Source organism: Sphaerodactylus townsendi, linkage group LG12, assembly GCF_021028975.2.
Source record: "Sphaerodactylus townsendi isolate TG3544 linkage group LG12, MPM_Stown_v2.3, whole genome shotgun sequence".
Lineage (NCBI taxonomy): Eukaryota > Metazoa > Chordata > Lepidosauria > Squamata > Sphaerodactylidae > Sphaerodactylus > Sphaerodactylus townsendi.
Genome location: NC_059436.1, coordinates 28,480,544 through 28,506,078, shown reverse-complemented (window position 1 = coordinate 28,506,078; position 25,535 = coordinate 28,480,544). Strand labels below are relative to the sequence as shown.

The 25,535-nt window shown below is 44.0% G+C and overlaps 1 protein-coding gene across 1 annotated transcript; it reads right to left on the bottom strand.

Annotated features, from left to right (window-relative positions):
- Nucleotides 1-8,690: 8,690 nt before the first annotated feature.
- On the bottom strand, nt 8,691-13,484 carry ADRA2B (adrenoceptor alpha 2B). Its single transcript, XM_048513088.1, has one exon. It carries the CDS (start codon nt 13,002-13,004, stop codon nt 11,676-11,678), a length of 1,329 nt encoding a protein of 442 aa, XP_048369045.1. The 5' UTR covers nt 13,005-13,484; the 3' UTR covers nt 8,691-11,675.
- Nucleotides 13,485-25,535: the final 12,051 nt, after the last annotated feature.

Genomic DNA, 25,535 nt, shown 5'->3' with positions numbered 1-25,535 from the left:
TAAAATTCAGATTGTAATTCCTGATTCTAACCTGTCACTGGAAAAAACAGAAGAATCTATCTGAGTGGCTTTGTCTGTGCCCAGAAACTCCATCAAAACTGAGCCCTCAGCTGCTGTGCTTATGGTGTTAGTGCACCAGAGTTCCATAGCTGGTGGGAAAGGCGACAGGCAGCCTTGTGCTGATATATCAATAATGCAAACAAAGTACTGTGTGCATATACAGCTTCCCAGTTTAAACAAGGTGCTTGGCAAGCTAAGCCCCATGTGAATTTTCTGCTGACAGTTTTATGGCAAGCTCCTCAGGCCTGGGAGGTTAGTTTTGAGCTATAAAGCCCTGAACAATCTAGGGTCTTCGTATTTTTTCAGGACCATCTCTCCAGATATGACTGCCTTACTGCAGCTATCCGATCTTAAGCATCGATGGGCCCTTATTAGGGCCAGATGTAATGAGTTCTCTCCAGCACTATTACAGAGCTGGTTTGGTAATATTCCTCTATCGGATAGAGTCTGTCCAAATGGTCCCACACTTATTGAAACACTTGAACATATATTGTTTAGCTGCCGAAAACACAAGCTTTTCAGGGATGCTTTACTATCAGGGATTACATGTAACTGCTCTCCTAAAGCGAGTATTGTAAAACTATTGAATAGTAACGATCCTATGGTGTTAAAGAAAACAGCCCAGTTTTTATTGCAGGTCATGATTGTAAGAGATGCATAGCCTAGGCCCTATTTTCATCTGATTTGTTCATTTTTTCCTGTTATGGTTTTTTTATATTTATGCCTAAAAAAGGTTCTGTTGTTGCCTGCAGTTGCCTGTTTTCATGAATAGCTTGTTTGTCATCTGTTAAGGCGAGGGCCTTCTTAGTGGCTGCCCCTGTCCTCTGGAACTAGCTCCCTGAGGAGAATTGTGCCCTGCAAGATATATTAAGGTTATGCCTAATAAAGGTGTGTGTGTGGTGATATATGAAGGTGCCATAGCTACCCGAGCCCACCAGGGAAGGGGGAGGATATAAAATTATTAAAATAAATTAGTAAATAATTAGGGCATGCAAGGCTGCCTCTTATAGTGCAGCACAAGAATAAGTGAGCTCGCTGACTGCCCGATTTTGTCCTGGGAGGTTAGTTTTGAATATTATTGAATATTAATTTGAGTCTGTTTTATTATATTTATTTGTATTTATCAGTTTTATTTTCTGCATCAAGTTTTGATGCAGTCTTTGTGTGTTGTGAACCGCCCTGAGTCCATCCTGCATGTGAGCTCCCAAAGGCACCTGGTGGGCCACTGTGAGTAGCAGAGAGCTGGACTAGATGGACTCTGGTCTGATCCAGCTGGCTTGTTCTTATGTTCTTATGCTCTTATGTCCTCTCTTGAGGAGAGGTTGCAGGTTATAAATTGAAGAAATAAATAAATATTTATTGCTTATATTAAGCTGTCCAGCATCAGGACACTGAAATCCATGCCAAGAGGAAGAGAGGATGGGGGACCAAGTTTTAGGATGATTGTGTGTGAAAGCTGGCACATTGGAGTTGATCGGTTGAGAAGTAAGCAGTGGCGTAGGAGGTTAAGAGCTCGTGTATCTAATCTGGAGGAACCAGGTTTGATTCCCTGCTCTGCCGCCTGAGCTGTGGAGGCTTATCTGGGGAATTCACATTAGCCTGTACACTCCCACACATGCCAGCTGGGTGACCTTGGGCTAGTCACAGTTCTTCTGAGCTCTCTAGCCCCACCCACCTCACAGGGTGTTTGTTGTGAGGGGGGAAGGGCAAGGAGATTGTGAGCCCCTTTGAGTCTCCTACAGGAGAGAAAGGGGGGATATAAATCCAAACTCTTCTTCTTCTTCTTGTGAGCCTGGGGGTGGGGGTGCGGGGAGGCAGTGGCCAGCTGCTTTCCCTGCCAGGCAGCGCAGAAACCTTGAAAGTATGTGGCTCTGTTTATTTATTATGTGTTTTTATACTGCCCTTCCTTTTTCAGGCTCAGGGTGTTTTCCAACTTCTCTCAAACATACATGATAAATACAATGTAAAATCATTTTAAAACTTGCAGTTAAAATTTAAACTTAAAATATATATCTCTCAGGAATCCAGCAGGCAATTTAATCTCACCTTCACTCGAAAGCCCCCCTTCTCGATGATATCTGCAATTTAATTTGGAGAATAGAACGGCTCAAAAAAAAAATCTGCCCTTTACAACTCATGAAGAAATGTTTGTGAGCTCACTTCATAAATAAACTAAAAGGGATGCTGTGAAGCTCACAATCAGAGCGATCACAACAAAGTTGCGCCTTTAACAGCAGAATAACACACTGAAATTTACCAGGTGACTCTTCTCTCTCTGACAGGAAAAGCAGCCCCTGCTTAATTTCTGCTGTTAAAGGCCCAGGTGAAAAAAAAGATGGCCACCCGAATTGCCAATGTTGGGTACAGTGGTGGGATTCAGCAGGTTTGCACCACTTCGGCAGAACCGGTTGTTAAAATGGTGCTTGTAAACAACCAGTTGTTAAATTATTTGAATCCCATTACTGGTTGGGTAGTGGTTAGAGTGCTGGACCAGGGTCTGGGAGACCCAGGTTTAAAGCCCCACTATTTTGTGGAAGCTTACTGGTGATCTTGGGTCTGTCACACATTCTCAGCTTAATCAACCTCACAGGATAAAACAGAGGCAAGAAGGAGGTTGCAAGCCACTTTGGGTACCCACTGGGGAGACAGGCAGGGCATACATGAAGTAAGTAAATAAATAATGTCTGGTAGGACTTGTGTATTTCTGCAGCAGCTTCAGGACTGACAGGAAGTGAACAGGTAAAGCTTTCCCAGCCAATATATTTATATGACAGAGCAACCTATTCCAGTTGAATTTCGGCCTTTTACATAGCAGTTATCACATGAACCATCCCTTTTTCTCTCTGTTGCAGATATCGTGGGTATAATCTGGGAAGGAGACAAAAGCAGAAGTCTTTCTTTGGTTCCCAAGGAAAAGCTGTTTTGTTTACTGAAGTTTTCAACGGAACATATGCTTGCCATTTGTTCTGCATATGCTGTTCAGTTGGGTTTAAATTGTTTGAAGAATGTTGTATTCTGTTCTGATAACAATGGCCTTGGAGAATTTTTTTATCAAAATAAAAAACAAATATTTTATTTATTTTAAATAAAATTAAAATCTGGCAACATTTCAGAATGCAGATTTGACTCTTCAGTTTATGTGTGTGCATGTAAAGTGCTATCAAGTCACAGCCAAAGGCTCTTCAAGGGAAGAGACATACTGAGGTGGTTTGCCTTTGCAGGCCTCTGCCCAGTGAGCCTGGACTTCCTTGGTAGTCTCCCATCCAAGTACTAACCAAGGACCACCCTGTCCCATTCTGCACAACACAAATAAAACGTTTTGAGGTCTGAAAATAAAATGTTTCCTGCAGGAATTCCACACAGCTTTTTTCTCAAAGCTTTTTGGGGAAAAAATTATTTTTCCTCAAAATGTTTTATTTTGAAAACACTAAACTAGCCACTTTCTCCCTGGAATGTTTTGAAAACATTTCCTACTTGCTATGTGAAGGGCAGGAAATGTTTTATTTCTCCTGGCTGACTGTAAAGCTCTCACTTCCATTTTGTTGCGCCAACCATTTTGTACCACTTGTGATGCTCCGTGTCGCTCACCATTGACAGAGTTTTTCTCTGGGATGTTTCCTTTACTAGCACTGTTGCTGGGTGACCTTGCACTGATTTAAGTACGTGAATCAGCTTTGCCTGCCGATTTCAGCAACATGTCGCCCCCCCCCCCTTTGTTTTCAGCGAGACAGCTTCGAAGTTTTTTTCTAAACGGTTGCATCTGAAACCTTTTTGAGGAATTTTGTGGCACATGTTGAATGAATGTTATGGCAGAGGCTGCTTTATATAAACATCAGAATGAGATGGTAGAGTCCTGAGATGGTGGGGAATTGAATGTACCACTTCAGATGGCAGATGGGAAAATCACACCTTGGAGTGCCCCTCACAAGTATAAAATTCTCCTGAACTGCTAGAGGATTTTGTTTAATACTTACTGGAAGATGCATAAAAGGAACCTCCTATCTGCTGTACCAAATCCATTTAAAACTTGCTCACTCTGTTGCATATATAATCAGGACCTGCCCAAATGAAATCTCACCTTAGACATGAATTCACTCATTGTCTGAAAGCATGCCACAAGCTTTCAGATGGGCAATTCTCACCTTACAAGTCCTTTCATCCCTCATATGTTAACCCTGGTCCATTCAGCTTGATATGCTCTGGGATCTCAATGAAAGCTACAATCCTCCGTGCCTGTGTCCACCCTACAAGACATCACTTCTGGACCTTTTTTGCCTGGGAGGTGTGGCATAAATGTTAATGATACATTAAAAAATAGCTTATCATTCAGTGCTATTGCAAGGATTACACAAATGACACATGAAAGGCTTTATGAACATTCTGAAGTGCTCTTTTTAGTGCTACATATAGTAAAATAGCACCAGGCCAAATTCAATATATTTCCTCACTAGCCAGCGGTATTCTGTAATTGCTAAAAGCAATTCAGATTCACAGCACATACTTTCTATTCGTTGCAAAGAAATCCAAAAGATGACCGTTTAGAGGGAGAATTCCTTTCCCAGTCATATAGAGCCAAGCATCATTATCTTCCCAAAATATGGTCCCACACATTTATTAAAATATCTTTTATTGTTAAAATAGCTTGTCGGATTCTTTTTTTAAGTAAACATCATTCGGTATATACAAGGGGGCTTGGAGGAGAGCAGGAAATCACATTCATTGAGTACACACCAGCTTAAGACATGGGCAGAGGCTGACCCAGTGGTTTATGTAGCATCTCATTTCCAGCAATCTGACCATTTCAGAGGCAACCTGGAAAACTGTGTTCTTTTCAGTGGCAGCATAATGTTTCCCGGAGCAGTCCATTCAGATTAACGGGATGTGAGCGCTGCAGGAGTGGTACAGTTTGGTCCCCATCAGGGTTGCCAGGGTGTAACCTGGAGATTGTATGTTTACCTTTTAATAAAGCAATACATTCACAGCAGGAGACGCTGTGGCCAATATGCCTCCTGTTTATTCTCTCTTGGACCTCATTGCTTTCCGTTTTCAAGTCTGCAGAAGCAAGCAGAGCTTCATTTTTTGGTCCACAAAGAGTTGCCAGGTTGTAACCCGGAGAGTGTGCCATTTTTCTTCAAAAATTCTGGTCAAAGAGAAGACGGGCAGCCCCTTCCTCTCCCAGGCCTTTTGTGCATCGTCTATCCCCATGCACAGTAGGGCAACCATAGAGTTCTCAAGTGTTAAAAGCAACAAAGTGATCTCTATAGCAGAAACCAGAAAACCTCAATCCGGTCCCAACTTCCAACTAACCTGCAGTGTGGATGCATCAAAAGAACCCCAAATTATAAATTTGCTTGAAAGCTATGTACAAAATTAAACGTGCAAATCCACAGAACCTTTTTGCAAGCTCCCTGACAGAAAAGCCTTGGATTCTGATCTGCTATTAGTTTTCTTCAAGTTCAGTTTTAACAATGGAATCTGAGGCAGAGGGCCAAGGTGCCTGGGTTCCAGAGTCGCTTTTTGGCAAGTTGTGGTACCACCACCACCACCACTCTACACACATACACCATACCTAGAGAGTGCCTGCAATTACAGCTGGTCCCAGATGACCAAGGTCAGTTCCCCAAGAGAAAATGTCTGCTGTGGAGGGTGGATTCTGGCATTATACCCTTCTGGGATCCACACTCAAAATCTCCAGATATTTCCCAATCCAGAACCGGCAATTCTATCAATAGGTAATGAGAGAGCTCTCAGGACTTAGCTTTGTAAAAAGAGCCCTCATGGATCAGACCAAGCTGGTGCTAATGTCTGGAGAGTCCACAGCAGGACATGGAGTCAACAGTCCTCCCTCAGCATCTGACATAGCACCTGGGTCCATGAAAGTTCCACTTCACTATCAGGAACTGCTATGTCTACCCTCCATGTCTAATGCTCTTTTTGTAATCTAAATCAACAGGCTTCTCTAGCTCTTCTCATTCTGGGTTTCTCATGCTGACCTGATCCTGACCATCCAGTCCACAGATCACCATGTAGCGTTGTCAGCCTTTCAGGCCATTCCTGTTGCTGTGCCTTTTACAGTGGCTCAATAGGCAACAGTTAGTGGGAGGTTAACATTACCCTCCATGCCTCAAAAATCTACACTAGATAATTCCTGTATTATGGGAAAATGATGGGAAAGACACAGCTACAGGACTGGTGGGAAAGCTTGAAACCCCTAGTTCCAAAACAGAAAGCAGGTACATTACAGACAAGTAGTTCCTACGTAAATCATTCCTGGAAAATCAAGCAAAGTTTGCACAAAATGAGACTGTGCTGCTTGTTCCGAAATTGAGGCTTCTTCGGTGCAGGATTTTGACAATCTTGGCAGGCAATTTGGACAGCTTTGCTTTTATCATCTAGCCCTTGACAGAGTAAAACACCTTGTACACAAGCATTCAGTATTAGATCAGGAATGTCACTTTGTAAAACGCGTTGCATTTTATGGATTTGGAATAGCCTGATGCCACCATCAAATCCAGAGCCAGTAGTATATCATCATTTACGGCAGGCACCGCAGAGTTTCCGATTTTGCCACGAGCATGATAGAGATCCCAGAACGGAAATTACTTCCCTGCTGTTTTACAGTGATACAATCTTTTATAAAGCACAGGTTTAGCAGGTGGGGAAAAGAAAACAAGGGAAATAAAACAAACCCACGGTTCCTGTCAACTCCAACAGTTGCTGTTTTCTGATGAGCTGTCTTGTTCCAAGCCCAGTTCAATCACAGTTTCATTGAAGAGCAAGGTTACAGCCATCATTCCAAATCTTGTTTGAGAAAGGTTTTGCAACCAGATCTGGGGCCACGGCAGGTTTGCTTCCAGCCCACCCTCAACTCACCAGCTAGAGGAAAAGGTGATTCCCAATGGCTAGCAGCAAGAGCGAAGGAGTGGGGAACTGGCAAAACCAGTTATTGGCAAGGAGCCTATGATCAGGATGTTCTGGGTTTTCCGGGTTGTGTGACCGTGTTCCAGCAGAATTTTCTCCTGATGTTTCGCCTGCATCCTGCAAGTGAAACATCAAGAGAAAATACTACTGGAACACGGCCACACAACCCGGAAAACACACAGCACCCTAGTGATTCCAGCCTTGAGAGCCTTTGACAATACATTGACCCTATAATTTATTGTTTGCTCTCCTCTTTCTCTCCCTTTCCCTGCACAGATTCCTAACAAGTCTGACTGAACGATTTGAAGAAAGACTGAGCTGCAGCAGTTTACAAGTCCATCCAATTTAACATCAGGTTTCACACAATGGGCAACCAGATGTTTCTGGGGAAACTCCCAAGCTGGGCACAAAGGTGATGTTTTTCCTGGGCATCAAGGATGGTAGAAAAAAACCCTTGGCCTTGTGAATATGTTTCCAGGAGGCAGCTGAAGGTGCAGAAACTTGCCAAAGGAGAGCCGCACATTTCTATCCATGCGGCTGCACTCCAGCAGGGGTATCCCAAGGCCCTTGCCACGTTGCAGAAGATGCTGGGTGCAACTTTTGGAGGCTGCCTATCTTGTGCTCCAGTCAGTGTCCTTTGCAAAGTATCCTGAGCTGTATCTCCCAGGCTTCTCCCTTTATTTGCACTCCTGGATACTTTTGCTCAAAGCAGCCCCTGGGGTTAGCTGGGCAAGTGGTCCAGCCACATCTAATGAAACCGGACACAACATTCAAGCTAATAATTGTCACCTTTTGTACCCTCATGGAATCTTTTCCACCTTAATTTTTCAGCTGAAGAAAAAGAAGATTTATATCTCCCTTTCTCTCCTGCAAGGAGACTCAAAGGGGCTTACAATCCCCTTTCCCTCCCCCCTCCCCACAACAACAAACACCCTGTGAGGTGGGTGAAACTGAGAGAGCTTCGAAGAAGTGTGACTAGCCCAGGGGTGGAGCAAGGGGGAACTGCGCCTGGGGCATGTGTGCATCCTGTGCCCCTCCCCCACCACGCCCCGGAACGCCCCTGCCACTCCCCCACCACAACACGTAGGTGGGGCGTCACGCCCCCTCCCCATTGGTGCTACACCACTGGACTAGCCCAAGGTCACCCAGCTGGCATGTGTGAGTGCACAAGCTAATCTGATTCCTCAGATAAGCCTCCACAGTTCAAGTGGCAGAGCGGGGAATCAAACCCGGTTCTCCAGATTAGAGTGCACCTGCTCTCAACCACTACACCACACTGGCTCTCTGGACATCTAATCCCTGCATATCTAAGATGAAACCACCTGTGTTGCAAAGGATTCTAGGTTGTATTCCATGGTACTACAATCCCTATTTTGAAGCAGGGAGGCTGGTCCTTATGGGGCCTGTAAATATTGAACCACACCATAAAGCACAGCTGTGCGTTACAAGAAAGAGAATAAGAATGGCAGGGTAGGTGTTTTCCAGAGAAGCTGGTTGGCCATTGATAGTTTTCTTTTTTACTGAAGGATCCTGTCGAGTGTTTGAGAAGTCCCTCCATTGTACTCTAACTGTTTGAAAACCCACCAGTTTAAGAGATCTTCTTATCTGTTGCACAGTTGCTTCCCACACACAATTCAAAGAACACCTTCAGCGTGTTCAGAACACCAACCATTTCGTAAATCTTGTTTCCATTAGAAATGCAAAATGTATAGAATCAAATGTTACATTTATTTCTGGAGGGGAAAAACGAAGATGTTTGTGAAATATCTTGGGACTCGGGGGCAGAAGTAGGGCGTGGAGGGAGCTCATGAAACAGAACCAGTGTGAATTCAGAAGGACATGTTTCCGGGAGAAACAGAAAGCAAATTAATATATTCTGACGTTCAGGGGGCGAGAGCCTTTGAAGAAATTTTCCCAAAAGAGGCATAAAACGAAAAAGTAGGAAGGGGGGGGGGAGCATCCTCCTTTCCCCATTTTTCTTTGTATTTTTCCATTGTCAGTTTGAACTAATTAAAAACGTTCTCCACAAATCTCAAATACTGCGATTTCCAAGGAATGGCTCTGCTCACAAGTCCAGTCACCTTTTTGTTACTAGTGCCTTGAATAGGCAGAAATTCTGCAGGTTCTGCAGAGAAAGCTTTGCCTGCTGAATTTCTGCCCGCCATACAGCTGTTAAAGACAGGGAAGCAGTTTCAGAAGAAAAGTTGGTAACCCTAAAATGCAGATAAGATCTTTGTCTCTTTTTATTATAGCTGCTCCATGCCTTTGAATGCAGACTGGTATATAAAAGGAACTTTCCGCTCTGTTTTATCTTCACTTCTTTTACCTCCGTATCAGAATTACCTTTATCTACTTAAATTTTGTGCTGTTAGAGGAACCAGAACAGGGTTAGTTAAAACAACATTGGCAACCCTAGGGGAAATATCTGATTTTCTCGCAGTGCTTTTCTGAATTCCCATCCTACAAACATCACTACCTGTTGAAATTCAGAGAAGCGCAGGGAGGGAAAAAAATACCCACACTAGACGAAAAAAGGGCTTTTAAGTCAGAGGGCAGGCCCCGCTGAGTTTTAAAACTGCTCGGTTTTCATTAAAATTTAAACATTCTCGAGAGCTCAACCCCAAAGTAAGCATAAAGTCCAGTTTCTTTCAACTGAAAATTGAAATGGGAAACCTGTTCATAATGCTAGCAAGATTGCCAACGACCAGGAGGAAAGGTGTCTTGTCCCATGAACAGAGGCTTAATGTGTGGAAATGGGCCATTGAAGTTTTCCATGGCTTGGAGGTAAATAACATCATTTAGTAATTTACATCCTATTCATTTTCTGTTAAAGGGGAGGGACATTATCTCTCCAAGCTAGTTGGCAACCATATACCCTTCTCACAAAGACACCACCCACCCACGCAAAAACACCTTTCCCTCTTGCATCTGATCTGTTTCCCACATGCCACTCCCAGCCCACTCCTTACAAAAAAAAACCTTCTAGGACACGTGGCTCATCTTGTAAATAATAGTAAGGCAGCTGATTTTTCCACCAGCCCCTTTAGCTGAGCCTAACAGCAGCTTTTACAAGCAGAACTGAAAAGGTGATCACTGTTTGCTCTATGCTGTAAAAACCTTTACTTTCACAACATGCCCAAGATCATGTTTTCTCCTGATCAGTGAGCAACCTTGAATGGTCAGAGGCATCAAGAGCACCAAGATCTTTTCTTTTGACATTCAGAGTTATGTGTAACTCTTAGGGCACTTCCGCATATGCAGAATAATGCACTTTCAATCCACTTTCACAATTGTTTGCCAGTGGATTTTTCTATTCCGCACAGCTGCAAAGCGCGTTGGAAATGGACTGAAAGTGCATTATTCTGCATGTGTAAAAGTGCCCTTAGCTAGATACTTGGGCCTTTTGCCAGGTTCCAGATCTGACCTGCCAAAACTCCAGGAGCAAAGAAATGGGCCACCTCACAAATCAAGAGTTGCTGTCACAGAAGCACCATCTTTTTGCCAGTTCTGCTCCTTATCTAACAATAGCCTGTCTCTGGCCATATTGAGCAGCTAAAGCTTGCCTTAGTATGGAGGGAAAGGGGTGGGTCAACCTTCTCCTAATCAGCTCAAAGGCACAGGAGCAGGGCTAGTTTTAAAATGTCACAAACCTAGCACATCAGAGAGAGAGAGAGAGAGAGAGAGAGAGAGAGCTGCCAATAGTTGGAGGTAACAAGGCGTGCACAATAGCAAAAGTTTAACACCGAGTCAAACCTCTCCTCGTCCTTGAAAAATCCCACTGACCTCTGGATGTAGTGGAGCACCAAACACGTGCGCCAGACCCTGAATCTAGCAGCCATTCAATGTGCGTGCAGATAGCAGGGAGTGGTGATTAACTCCACCTTGGGAAGCTTCACCTTCTGATTTCTGCTGATCCAGCTGCTTTTAAGAGGCATAAAGCCAGGCCAGGCTCCCCGCCCCCACCAGCCGTTTGGCAATCCTAGCACAGAACCTTCACCAAATAATGTTAGGTGCTTGGTATAGTTCTCACTGACAGATATAGCAGTATTCCACAGTGGCTGGGCTTTAGGCCTCAGTTCAGACAGATGGGGTGTGTGTGTGTGTGTGTGTGTGTGTGTGTGTTGTGTGTTGTGTGTTGTGTGTGTGTGTGTGTGTGACTTGCCTGTAATGGCAGTTCACATGAGGAATGCCAAATGGCCGCTGAAGAACAGCCTTCCCAGCTCTTGTGCCTTTAAACTGCAGCTTGGTATTTAGGAATCAGCATGGGACACTTTTTCACAGTATAAAGAGAAATATTACCATCTGCTAACATCTATCTGCACGTCATGCTGTTCCTAATGGCCCAGGAGATGGGCTACTGGAAAAGTTGGAGCCCTTGATCACACTTTCATTTGGCCACAGGGTTTCCAGGAAAAAAAGTAAATTTGATCTATCAAACAACCTAGAAAATTTTTGGCATTGGCACATAGTCTTTTGTTTGAAGGGGAGGGGGTCTTTTGACAGAAAATATGTATGCATATTTACACACACACACATATTTTACAGCTGAACCAAAATGAACTGTCTGGAAACACTCACCTCACTCCCCTTTCAGCAAACACAAAAGCCAACAAATAAATAGATTGTTTAAATAGCATGATAAGGTCCTTCAAGCCCCTCTAACTTTCCTTGGTGTCTCTTTCTGTCTCAGAGTCTCACCAGGCAGTCTGAGTCCACTGCCTGCAAAGAATCTTCCGGAACGCCTTGCGAAAGTCCTGATTGAAAATGGTGTATATGACAGGGTTTAAGGAGCTATTGCAGTAGCCAATCCAGAAGAAAAATGTGAATGTGCTTTCTGGGATTTGACAGTGTTTCTCAGGGCAGATGGCTCTGAGGCTGTACAAGAAGAAGAAAGGGAACCAACAAATGACAAAGACTCCAATCACTACAGCAAGAACAAAAGTAAACCTCTTCTCTCGGTTCAGGTGTGTCTTCCTCTTCCAAGGGTTGGTGCTGAGGACTCTCCTCACCAGAACAACCTCCCCTCCGGCTGTGGCCAAGGTGTCCATGCCCTTTGGCGAGCTCTGTGGGGTACCATTGCTCTGCTTCACGCTGTTATGAAGGGAGCATTGCACCTGACTGGATCCTGAAGATGGTTTCTTCTCTGACTGGGGCTCAGAAGGGCTGGTGGCAGTAGCTGACTGGGGAAGCTTTTCCTCCTGGTTCATGAGAGAAATCCTTTTGGTAGAGAGAATATGGGCATCTGATTGGTCCCCTTCTTGGATAGCCAACTGATGCCCATTGAGTTCCTTTTCTGGCTGGTTCTGCTTGGGAGATATTTCATTGGATGGGCCAGTGATTATTTGAGGAAGCCCTTCATCAGCTTTTTCCTTCGGCTTCTTTGCTCTAGACCCCTGCCTGCTTCGACGCTTGGCAATGAAGTAGATCCTGAGGTACACCAAGATCATAATAAGACAGGGAGCAAAAAAGGAACAGGTGCTGGAGGAAAGGATATACCACGGTTCCTCATTCAGTTCACATTTCTTTTCTTCTTCTTTTGCATTGTTTGGGTTTTCATTGACGACCAGCGGAGGCAGAGAGATGACGGCGGCAATTAACCACACAACAAGAATGGTGCACTTAATCCTCCTCGGCGTCCTCTTGGAATTGTACTCGATGGCCCGGCTGACGGACCAGTAACGGTCCAGACTGATGGCACAGAGATGCACGATGGAGGCAGTACAGAAGAGAACATCCAGTGCCAAATAGGCCTTGCACCAGGTTCTGCCAAAGTACCAATAGCCCATCAGTTCATTGGCAAGGGAGAAGGGGATGATGAGGGTCGCCACCAATATGTCTGCAGCCGCCAGAGATACCAGGAAGAGGTTCTGTGGGGCCCTCAGAGATCTGCTGGTCAGCACGGCGATTATCACCAGGATGTTGCCGAAGATGGTGAAGAGGATGAGGAAGGTGATGACCGCAGCGATGGCAGCGGTGGCTTGGACTGTGTAGCCTTCATGGCTACCCATGGTGGCCACAGTCATTGAGAAGGTAGGTCCAAATGGGATGCACAGTCCACTTCCTCACTTTTGCTGGATGCTGAGGGTCTACAGATCAGAAACCCCCATTGGTGCCTGGCCCAGAAGTGGCACAGGATGATCGGGGAAACAGAAGCTGAGGCTCACTTCCCAGCATTGCTTCTATACTGGGATTCTGCCAACAGGAACATCTGTGCCTTCAGCCGTGCAGGAAAACTGCTGCTAGCGAACTGCTAAATCGCAGCACCGTTCCCTCCTATCCATAGCGACAATCTATAGCATCCAACTCACTTGCGCTCTCTCTGGTCCTCTTCCTCCTTCCTCCCATATCCAGGTGCTCTGATCACAGGAGCATCGCTGGCTGCAAACAGACCGCGAAGTTTCTTCTGCTCTTCCTCCCTGGGAAAGTTGAGAGACGAGCAGCGCCTGCTTGCCGAGCTCTTGTGCTGCGTGCGCTCTCACTCTCTCGCTGAAGAAAGACCAAGCCTCCCCGTGCTTTTTGAAACGAACTGCAGAAGAGGAGGACTGTTTCCCCCCCCCCTCCACATCTCTGACGTGGATGTCAGGCAGTTTTTCAGCTCTTGTCCTATCCCCTGCTAGGGCTTCAGAAGGGGAGAAAAGAAGGAAGAAGATAAAAGAGGGGGTGTGGAGGATGTGGTGCTCACACATGCACACATTCAGCAGCAGCAACCTGATCAGAAGTCCCTGACCTCCTTTCAGGGAGGCCCCCCCAAGAGCCAGACTGCTGCTTCTGTCTTCTGTCTCACCTCCACTGCAGGGCCTGGGTGTGCGTTTCTGGACAAGATGCTTTGTAACTGAATTATGCTGATAGCCTTGTATATAACTCAGAGAGCTTCCAGTCTGGGGTGCTGTGTTTCTCTCCTTCTGGAAAGGTCTGGTCAGGCTTTTCAAACACTATCGTGTTTGGGTGTGTATGTGTGAGTGTATGCCTTTGCATACGTGTGTGTGTATGCCTTTGCAAATCAGGGCAAATGTTTGTTATCACTGCTTCCCTGTTAAAACTTGGCACACCCCCTATTCTAAAGTTAAAATTATAAAAATCAAGTGAGGTCTCATGCACTCTTTCTGTTACCCTGTGGCATATTCCAGAAAAAAAATAAGCATAGTGGAGGATAACTTATTAAAGACTCCAGCCTCCAGGTGGGACCTGGGGATCTCTAAGAATTACAGTTTATCCCCAGATTACAGAGAGAAAATGGGTGGAGGGCAGACTCTATGGCTTAGTTGTCAAACTTGTGGCCCTCCAGATGCTATGGACTACAGTTCCCATCATCCCCTGCCAGCATGATGCTGGCAGGGGGTGATGGGAACTGTAGCCCATAACATCTGGAGGGCCACAAGTTTGACACCTGTGCTCTATGGCATTGTGTCCTCCCCAGGACCCATCCCCAAAGCTCCCGGAGTTTCTCAACCTGGATCAGGCAGCCCTACCCCCCCATCTCCCACAGGGGGCCGGGGGGACCTCACAACCCTACTAATGTTAGGGATTTCAGCTTTCTTTATATCTTGTCTCATATATGCCTCAATATTCCTCACCTGAACTGTGTGAGTGTTTGACTTGTCCAAGGTTAACTAGTGTGCTTCTGTGGCAGAACAGATATTTGGATCCGGGTCTCCCAGATCTTATTTTGGAACAGCTAGAGTATGTTGGCTGTCTGAGTTGAGAGGAAAAAGAGGCACAATTCTGAGGGGAATGTCTGAGAATGAGCAGAGGCTCATATTCACCAGATGCTACAGAGCTGGGTTCCCAACCTCTAGGCTGGGCCTGAAGATCTCCTGGAATTACACCTGATCTCCAACTTACACCCATCAGATCCTCTGGAGAAAATGGCTGGTTCAGAGGGTTGGATTTAGGGCATTATACTCCTCTGTGCTCCCTCCTTTCTCCAGGCTCCATCTCCAAATTTCCCAAACTAGAGGTCGTGTATTGATTCAAAATATTAATTGATTGAACAAAATATTGATCAAATCTCTGGCCATCAAAAGTAAGTCTTTGGCCATCTTATCATTTCCCTATCCTCCTTCCATATTTTTATTATAACTGTGGCCCCCACCATGATAAAAAAATACAAATCATGTAAGATGTAACTGCTGAATGCTGCCGCTGTACTTCCAAGAGTGTGTCTCAGTTTCACCTCACAAGTATGGTTGATATGTTTCGGAATGTATAAGAACAATTAAATGAGAGAAGATTTCAGGGATTCAAAACCTGAGTTAATGGATATTTCAAATTAATGGATATCAAAGGCACAATGGGAAGGAATATTTGTTTATGTGACAAATGTCACAATTTTTCTAGAGTGACGCAAGTAGCTCCTTTTCCCATCTGTGCAGTGAATTATTAAAAGTATCAGAATTAATGTCCAGAATTTATCTGGCTACAGCACAACTCTATACTGTTAGAGCCAAATTTTCTGCCAGACCCAAACCCTCATCAAGTTGAAAGAAAACCTTTGGGGCAACAACATAGAAAGTGTAACTATTCAAGGCCCAAAGGACTGTACAGCCCTGTGGCATTAAGTGCTTTAAAGACAGACAGTCTTGGTCCCAGACAGCTTACACTGATAAGTGGAGCCATTAGAAATATGAAGGCTGATGGAGGGGAGATTGAAGGACTCATCAAGTGTTCGCAAGACGGGTATGTCTAGTTTCCCAGAGCCATTTCATCAAACCACACTGCCCCATTTTGGGGCAATATGAATTCTGGAGAACTCTCGCCTATCCATTACTGGTGTCTAAATAGATTGGAAAGTGGCCCCTTCTCTTTTGCAGAAACAATGAAGTCTAAATATCTCCATTAAGGAGCTGCTAAGTTGTTTGCCAACTCCTTCAGCAGAAATGCCTCACAGTCACAACATCTAGCTCAGAGGTGAAGAGAATTTGCTCCCCAAAATTCTCCCTTGTTTTTGGGATGCTTCTTGGTACTAAACTGTTACAACTGTTATATGTTGCGTCAGAAAAAAAGTTAAACTATTAGTAAATACGTGAAATTGTGATGTCAGACAATCTCTGGATTATTTTCGGAATGTTAACTATCAATTTTCATACAGGGCTGAGGACAGAGTATATTGTTCACTCCCTCCTTCATGTTATCTGCGGGTGACACACTTTTTGATATTTGAAAATTGAAATGTTGCCTATTATTGGTGACATGCAATGGTTTGTGATATTAAATAGCACGTGGTAGCATGTAATAGTATGTAAGAGATTACAAGGGAAAATTTATGCCGTTTGATCCCTGCTGGAACAATAGAGAGATGCTACTGAGTCAAAGGCAAAATTTCAAGGCAGAATTCCACATAATGAGTTGTCCACTGATTTCAGCTTCAGCCCATACCCTTCTTTTTACTAGGCTTGGTAAATACCCTAAACATTCGGTAAAATTCAGATTCAGATTTATTCGGGCATAAAACTATCTGTGTAAATAAATTTACCCGAATATTCGGGTATATCCGAAAAAATCAAGTCATAACCATATTTATCAGGCCAACTGGCTTTTAGGCTATGTTGGGATCTAGAGAACTCATATTCATCTGATCTACAGCAGACCCAGGAATTCCATACTGGTCCAAAAGATTTTCTCCCTCTTTCCTCAGTAGAATTGCTCCCTTTTGAAATGGCCTTCGGCTGCCGCCTCACTGATTTCCCTGGCCCTGTTTGGGGAGGCTCAGGTCTGCCCTTTGCATAAAGAAGGCCCTAGCTTTAAGCAGCTCAAAAGAGTATTTTGAACAGCAGGTGTTGTGAAAGTTTTCTTTGACTGAGAACTTGGAGAGCTTGGAGAGAGTCCTGAGTGAAAGTTGGGAGTGGGACCCAGGATTTCAGTCAGTTGGGGGCATGTTTATATGGGACAAGTTATACCCTCTCAACAGGTTTGTTTTATTAAAGCAGTTTTTAGGGCCATTTATCAATGCTTATGTTAATTTGGTTCTGGTCAACTCAGCCATCCATCCATTCCTTGTTCGGTAAATGAGTACCTAGCTCATAGCTAGGGGGTAAAGAGTAGCCGGGGAAAGCAATGGCAAACTACCCCACAAAAATGGCTTGCCTATGAAATCACTGCTTGCAGTGGTACCCCAGGGTCGGACACGACTGAAGATGAAACTTTACTAACTTGTGGAAGCTAAAGTCACGTGTATTTTCCAAAGGATAGGCCAGTGGTGGCGAACCTTTGGCACTCCAGATGTTATGGACTACAATTCCCATCAGCCCCTGCCATCATGGTCAATTGGCAATGCTGGCAGGGGCTGATGGGAATTGTAGTCCATAACATCTGGAGTGCCAAAGGTTCGCCACCACGGGGATAGGCCAACCTGGTCTGGGGAAGGCAAGGTTGCTAAGCACTTCTTGGTGATGTGACCCTCTATATAGGGATTGCTTTTGTAAAAGAGAACAAAACACCTCCCCGGGGAAACTTGTGAGTTGTGACATACATCATTTCTCGTACTCTCCACCATCCAGTCTTTTGCCCCTACCCCACCATTTTTAGTAGACCAGAAAAGGCAGCTGAGATGTGCAAAGCCATGAAATGATTTCTCCCTCTCTGCAGCTCTGATACAATTTAGCTTTGAATGAGTTGAGAAGAACATAAGATTCTGTCAGCACCTCATGAGAGCAACAGTTAACAGAAAGCTTTCTGAAGACTTTGTGGGTGGGGACAATTTGGGAATACTTGGCCAAAGATCGCCCTCTGCTGGCTTAGAAATTTTAATAGCCAAGGCATTTTAGTGCCCTACAGTACATGAAGCAGACTATATATATCCCCTTCATCCTAACAAATACAAGCTTTACACGTATGAACAGGAGTCTTATTTCATGCAATAGCCAAAACCACCTGCTCTTTTTAGTGCTCTAAGTAGTCTGAGTAAGGTGTTGGGGAAATAAGTGGTGGACTGGGCTATCTCAAGCCAAACACTTTTTTTAAAGTGAATGTTCCCCTGACACCTGCTATACTCAATTTGCCTCAACCTTCCAGTTTTTTTATCAGTATAGGAAATAAGATTACCAGGAACAGACCTGAATTCCTCGACCCCTTTCTTGCTCCTAGAAACTTTTTTTTAAAGCAAAAGTACAGGCCAGGTTTTTTTAGACTGTACACAGAATGTTCCACTGACACTATTCTATCTAAGTTGAGAAACCAGCGTTAGAAAGAATGCAAGAACATCCCCCTGCATTCCATTTCCTTAGTCATAACTGTTGTTGAGAAGGAAAATGACTTCAAATGCTTAAGTGGTTTCCAAAGGGGGTGGTACTGCCCATGGGTAGGATTTTCCAAGGGGGTGCTAAGAGGCAAGGAAACAGTAGGGGGTGCTAGAAGTGGGTTTCTTCAGCCAAATTGCTTGTTTATTTACAATTGACCAGTCTATGGCACCATACTGGCAAATGGCATTCCAAGTTTCTACCTCCACGCAGTGCTAAAATCTGGTGGGAACTATTGAAATGTTTAGTGAAATTTGATTTTTGTGAGATCATCCAATTCCTCTCCATCCTACTTACATCATCCACAGCTTACAGGTGTGGTGATGTAAAATGGATTGGGAAAACTGGTGTCATTTCTTCAAAGACCAATTGCATTAAGTATTTGCTGAACAGTGAAGTAGTTACTAAGTGTGGTATCTAAGATTCTTGCTAAATGATTATCAGACTTTGAAAAGTCTGATAATCACTCAATCAAATTCATCCATTTTGATGAACAAACTAAGCTAAAAAATTGAATTTTGAATAAAATCTGCAATTAGTTATTGATTAGAATATTATTGTTGTTAACTTTCTTAGAAGGTTGTGCAAACCATTATTATGATCAGGGTAGGGGGCTTGGGGGATGTGGTTATGGAACCAAGGGGTGCGGCCCCCAAAATTTGAGAACCACTGCTTTCACCCTGCAGGCCTGGTTTAAACCATTACTCACGGATATTGAGCTTACAGGATAAATTGGGGAAAAGTTACTTTCTCTGCCTTGCAGGGTTATACAAGGATAAATGAGGGAGAGAAGAAACCCTATATTTGGTACCTGAGTGTCTTACAAGGAACAGATGCAGCCAACATGTGCTGTGGAACAATCTCATCCCTCTTGGGTTACTGTAGCTCCCTAGCAGCACAAGAGCTTTCTCTCCCCCACCCTGTAACAAGAGGCATCAGCTAGAACTGGCACCAGCTAAGTCCAGCCTGTTTTAAACCGGCTCATGAGTGTGTTATGACAACAGCACACACAAAAATAGGACCATGTTAAATATAGAAATTGTTTTCCAAAGAGCCTCTGAAATCCAAAACAAAACTGGATTATGTGTTAGAGCACACAAAGACCGTTCATTTGTCTGCACATAAAATGAAAATTGCAAACTTGTGCAGATACACAAAGAAGGCAGAAGGGACAGAGGGAAGAAGGGTGGGCTTTTGTCTTCTCCCAGTCCCCACTTTAAAACTGGGAAATGTGTTATGCTTGATTTTGCCAAATCCTGCCCCCTGGTAGCCTCTCTCAAAAAGCTTGATTTTACATCTTGCGAAAATAGGGGTGTGGGAATGATAGACAAGAACAGAGGGCCTGTTCACATGCATTATGTACCATCAAGTCACTTCCAACTTATAATCAGTTACCTCTCAAACACCCTCTTGTTAACAGCCTTGCAAACACCTCATGCAAACCGAGGGCCATGGCTTCCTTTAATGAATTAATCCCATCTCATGCCGTGTCTTCCTATTTTCCTACTGTCCCCTCCACATCATTTCCCAGCATTACCTTTTTTTCCAGTGAAAATTTTCCATTGACTAAATAATAGTAATTTCAGTTTAGTTATTTTAACTTCTAGCAGCATAATCACCAGATAAAGCTTTTCTTGGGCTGTAATTTCTCAGGCTGCAAAGGAGCACAACTTATGTATTTTGTGTTCCCCGTGTCAAAACTAAGTTGCTGAATTTTGAAAAAAAAAAAGTCCAGGAAAAGGCTAGACTGAAAAACTTTCTCCTTGGGTTGGGGTTTTATGTGTGCAGAAGGATTGAGAAGATATTCAAGCAGATAATATAATGTAAAAGCAAAATTATTCATTAATAGTTCATGGAGGCCACCATAGCTTATTCTATCATCTAAAAGAGTTGTTAATTATATACTCACATATAGAGAAATATATAAAAGCATAATTATTCATTAATAGTTCATAGAGGCCACCATAGCTTATTCTATCATCTAAAAGAGTTGTTAATTATATACTCATATATAGAGAGAAATATGCATTTAGGGACAGGACCCAACGTATCATTTTTGATCTCATCTGTCTGAGCTCACCAAACTCATTTGCAGCTTCATCTTTGGATCTCGCTCCAACATCCAAAATAATTGCTAATAATGGCTACAGCCTGAAAGCAGCACAGATGTTGTCAATTTTGCAAAATTGCTGGAACTCTAACACTGGCAGAAGATTTGGCTACAGCATTCTTCTCATGCTGCAAGGCAGCCAGAGAAAATAGCTGGGGCTGTCAAAACAACTGGGGGTTCTGTACTGGCCCACAGTAAGATACCCAGTCTTCCACCTGCTACTATCAGCCCACTGCCGTTCATCCTCCTTCTTAGCAGCTGAAAGCTGCCAATCAAGAACCTTCCTGGTTGGCATGTCTTCCCAGGAGCCACCCCACCTGTTTGATGGGGTGAACAGACTCCAGCTCCTTTCTTTAGAGCTGTTTCTGACAGCCCCGAGAGGCTAATTATCCTGTCTGCCTCTTAGGCAATTTTCTCCTCTTCCTCCCACCCTCAAACCTTATTCCAATGACACCTTGAGGCACTGCCTAGAAATCCTTTCTTTTAGCTTCAGGGGGAACTTTTCTTCTTCAACCCATCCATCTATTACAAGATGTAGACACTCCCACAAAAGAGGTCCAGTAGGACATCCCTTTTTCTGCCAAGATGACTTTAATCTTGAGGAGACTGGAGTGAGGAGACTGTGCTTGGAAGCAGTCTTATTGTTGAGGAGGAAAGAGATAAGAAGAAAATCAGTTATGCGGGTTTCACATGGACAGTAGTGATGTATCCCCTATGTTAAGAATGGGATGACCCAGAAAGGGGCGGAGACTGAAAGAAGCAGAAGGCTGCAGAACTCATGAAGTTGAAGGAAGCAAGGCTACCAGACTGGGACCTTGATAGATTATTATAAGCTCTTAAAAACCTTCTTTAATGTAACCGCAAGGTTGTTGGGAACTAGTGGGAAGGGAGATGTTTATTTTTGCTATGTTGTAAATGTTAGAATTTATTGTTTTAGGGCTTTTTGTGTGTAATTGGTGAGAGTTCTTTTGGGGACCTTCATCATCTCAATTCCAGTACACCAAATATCTGGAGTCTTCATGAGCCACCCACTTGAAGAAGAAAAGGACTTGGCATTATTGGACTGTAATTAGAGGGACATGAAATGAAGCTTAAACAGGACCTTGAATGGTTATGTTAAATGTTAATATTTGATGAGTGTTATATGTTAAGGAAAAGTAAACACTCTTGTTTAAAATTTAGTTGTTGCAAAACTCCTTCCAAGTTCTGCCCCACTGAACCCACAAGCTGAGGTTACAGTGGCATAGTGGGGGCCAGTTTGTGGGAGTCTGCCAAGCAGTGCAAGACTAGGAAACAGAAAAGAGGATGCTCAGCTATGGATTAACACCAGGAGTTCTGCGTTGTTCCAGATCAACAGTAACAGAAACAGTTAGCGCTTGTAACAGTTCAGCAGTAGGAATCCTTATTTGGTTGTAAAACCTTTAGCAAAACCTTGCCTTACAACAGCAAAAGAATAAAAAGAATTGCTGCAGCTCTTCCTACCACTTTGGAATTCAGCAACTTCTTGTATTTCAGAGGAAACTTCATGCTAACATCCTAAAAGTTTAATAGCTTTTTCGTTTGGGCACCAGAATCTCAAATCATAAGAACTGAAGCTCTGGGATTCCCTGACTTTACGGCAGCTCAAACTACAGTCCTTATAATTCTTTGGGGGTTGGGTAGCCATGATCTCATCACATAAAACCCAGTGTGGCCTTAAACTGTAGGGACGGCATCAATAAGCCCTATATTCATCCACTCCCTTCTGTATTTGTATTCATTCCAGCAACTCGCTTTTACTCAGAAATTTATTATAAGGGGTTGTTTTGTCACCTATATGCCCCAAAAATGTGGTAGAAGCATTCAAACTTGCCAGCATAACATGCAAAGAAATTAAGTTTATTTTGCTCACTTGTTGCACAAGATATTTTTCATTGCCAGCAAGGCTGGCTACAAGTAAGGAGATCATTAATCTATCCTCAGGGTCACACTGTCACATGGGAATGGTGCTACCACCAATGTGCTATTTTCTTGTTAACAAAGGCTTCTTACCAAGCTGATGACCAGAAGTTGGGCTGTCTACAAATAGTTTTTCTTGGTGCTCTGGTTCCACTTTCCTCATCTGGTTCATTCCTTCCTGTCTTATTGCAGTGTGAGTCTCTGAAATTTGCCTTAATGTCTCTGCAGAAGGACCAGGTAACTCGTCTATTACTGTAGGAGTCCCTTTGACTGGAAGCAACCCACTGTTGCCATTTTCTCTTTCTAGACCTTGGCTTATGTGTGGCTGATGGTACTTGAACTGAATTCTAATTTCATCTGAGTTGGCAGTTTGGGGGTGCACCAGTGAGGCAACTGTGGTAGCAGTAACTCCTTCAGTGGATTCCATATCAGTCAGATACATGCCTTCAGAGCTTATCTCCAAATGAAGGGTTATCATGGTCTTCTTGCTGTTCAAATTGTTCTGGCTGTCAGGAGATGTGATTCTTTCATTGCCTAGGATGGGACTTCCCAGCATCTCCAAGATCAATTTTCTGGTGGGACCAACTGAGATGTTCATTGCCTTTTCCTTCTCATGGAAAATAGTGGGTTCTTCCACCAAAGGAGGACTGGAATGTGTGTAACCAGACTGAGAAGCAAGTTTAACAGATGAAGTGGTAATTGCTATGGTGCCACCACCATTTTTTGAAGCTGTCTCAGATCCCAAGCCTAAATTCACCACAGTAGTCTTTTCACCCAATACATATATTCCACTCTTGCTTGCTTTCTCCAGGAGGGGATTTGTTTGTCTCTCTTCTGCAGTTTTATATGTTGGCCAGGCAGTTTCAGGTTCAAGTGAGAGTTGTGGGATTCCTATCACTTTTGTCTGAGCAGTATTTGTAGTGGGTCCTTCATGAAGCCCCAGGGTGGAAGCTCTAGCAGAAAGCATTCTGTCGATTTCAGAGCTAGCATAAGCCTCTAAGCCAGCTTCCCCACTTTTCTTAGTAGATGTGCTTGTGAGGTCTCCTGTTTCAAATGGTATACTTGCTTGGATTTCCCGAGTCTGTACAGGAATAGCATTGGCTGAGAATGTCATGGGTGCAGTTGTAATGCCTACTGTAGCTGGCAGACTTTCTTTTATAGGGCTGATAGTAGCAGGTTCCCCTCTGTAGGTTATGGACTTCAGCAAACTAGTAGTCAAAGGAACAGCCATCTCTCCAGTGGCAGCATGAGGTATTGCTGTTGGTTGCATGTCTACTAGAGAAGAAGGGACAATGGTCCTTTGCGCTATGTCTTTCTGACCATTGGCAGTGGTCCTCTTCACCCCAAGAAACATCTGTTCAGTGGTACTTGATAAATTAGCATGTTCCTTGTCTATGAAGTAGCTCATTTCTCTAGGGTTAGAGGATAATTTACTCAGGATTTGTGGCAATGACCTCTCAGAACTTCCTATTGATTGTGTTTCCCACAACAGAGGAGAGTTTGTTGGTTCTTTTGTGTACTTTGATGTTTGGTTACCAAGAACCAAAGTAGTAAAAAAATTAGAACTAATATTGGAAACTTTTCCACTCACTGTAATCTCTGGAATCGTCCTCTTGTATGGCATTGTATGCTCTTGCTCACTCACCGCAGATGAAGTTGTGTCTTTAAGGAGTTCTACAAAATTGCCAAATCCAATACTCTTGGGTGGGTTTCTGGACCCCATCACCCAGCTGAGGGCAGTTTTGGTTTTTTCATGCATGGGCAGAAGTGTCCCTTCCAAGATGGTGCCATGTTCTTCTACTTCTGTTCCTGGATTTGGTTGGCTACTAGATCTCAGTTTGAATTGTCTCTCTAGGAGTGACAGTCCCTTCGTTGTAAGTTCCACGTAGGAAAATTTTGCTCCAGATGAAGAAGCAGTCGTTTCTTGCCTTGCAGAAGTTGCTCTCCTGAGCCTGGCTTGGGTATCCCCATTTTGTGCTCCAGTAATATTGTTTACTAGTGAGAAGTCAGTAAGTGGATGTAGAGTCTCTGCTTGCCCAACCTGGGTGTAGGATGGCACTGGACTCTTCACTGACTTGCTGGTCAATGCTCCCTGCATAGATTCCCTTCTGTGGGCCTCAATTTCTTCAGTTCCGACCAGGATTTTGCTTCCAGTTTCCTTCCCATGGCTCACAGTGATCTTCTGCTCTATAGACACGTTCTCTGTAGCTGAAGCAAATGCTGTTTCTGTGGTTTGCTTTACTTGTGGTCCTTCAGTTTGCACGCCTGTAGATGGGGCACTGAGGCCATATTTTTCAGTTTTACTTGCCTGCAATATTAAACCTTCTCTTTGGTCAGGCTTTCCAGGATTTTGAGACCAAGCAACCTCTTGTAGAGGGCCTCTCTCTGCAGAGAACATGGCCTGATTGTTTTCCACTGTTAGTGAAGCTGGCTCAGCAAAGGAATACGAGTTAATTTTGGTTGGAGCTTGGCCCGCTAATTCTGCATGGAGAGGAGTCAATTTCTCAGACTTCATCGGCATTTCAGTAGCTTGCACCCATCCGTTCTCAAAGAGAGAGCCTGAAGGTGTAACAGTCTCTTCCCATCTGCCCTTTCTTGTCAGACTACCACGTGGCAGAGAAGACCACTCCACTTCTACAGAAGGCACCACAGAACTGCTTTGAGAGGGAATGGCTTCCTTCATTCCTGGAGCAGCAAAACGGTGTGTGACCAAGGCCCAAGGGGAGGTGGCCACTGCAGTAGCACCTATCTGACCAGTGTGATGGTCTTGAACCTCTGAATTTCCAAACGCTAGAGCCTCCTCAGTAGAATGCAACTGTTCAAAATCATTTGCTGGAGAACTTCCTCTGGTGCTGGAGGGTTGGGTGTGCACTGGCCTACTTCCCTTTGTTTTGTAGGAGCTTTTAGTTTCTTCTTCTGTCATTCTATGAGAGATGTCAGTGGTAAACAATGCTTGGCTCCCTGCTTCTCTGCTAATGGTTACTTCTACTCCAGAGGCCTGTGAAGCTTCAGTTGGGTTCTCAGGAACTCCTGGAGAGGCTGATGCTTTCGCCTGAGTGCCCTCCCTCAAAAGCACATCAGTAAAATTGCCAAGTTCATTTCCAGAGCTGCTGATTGACTGCTGGACAAGCTCCTCTGATTGTTTCCCATTTAGAGTAAATGGGTAACCCTCAGTTGACTGGACAGGACCACTCACATCTTCAGACTCGCTGCTCCCAATTGCCGGTTGACCCCTCATCTCTTTAAGGATAGAGGTTTTAGTTTCATTCTCT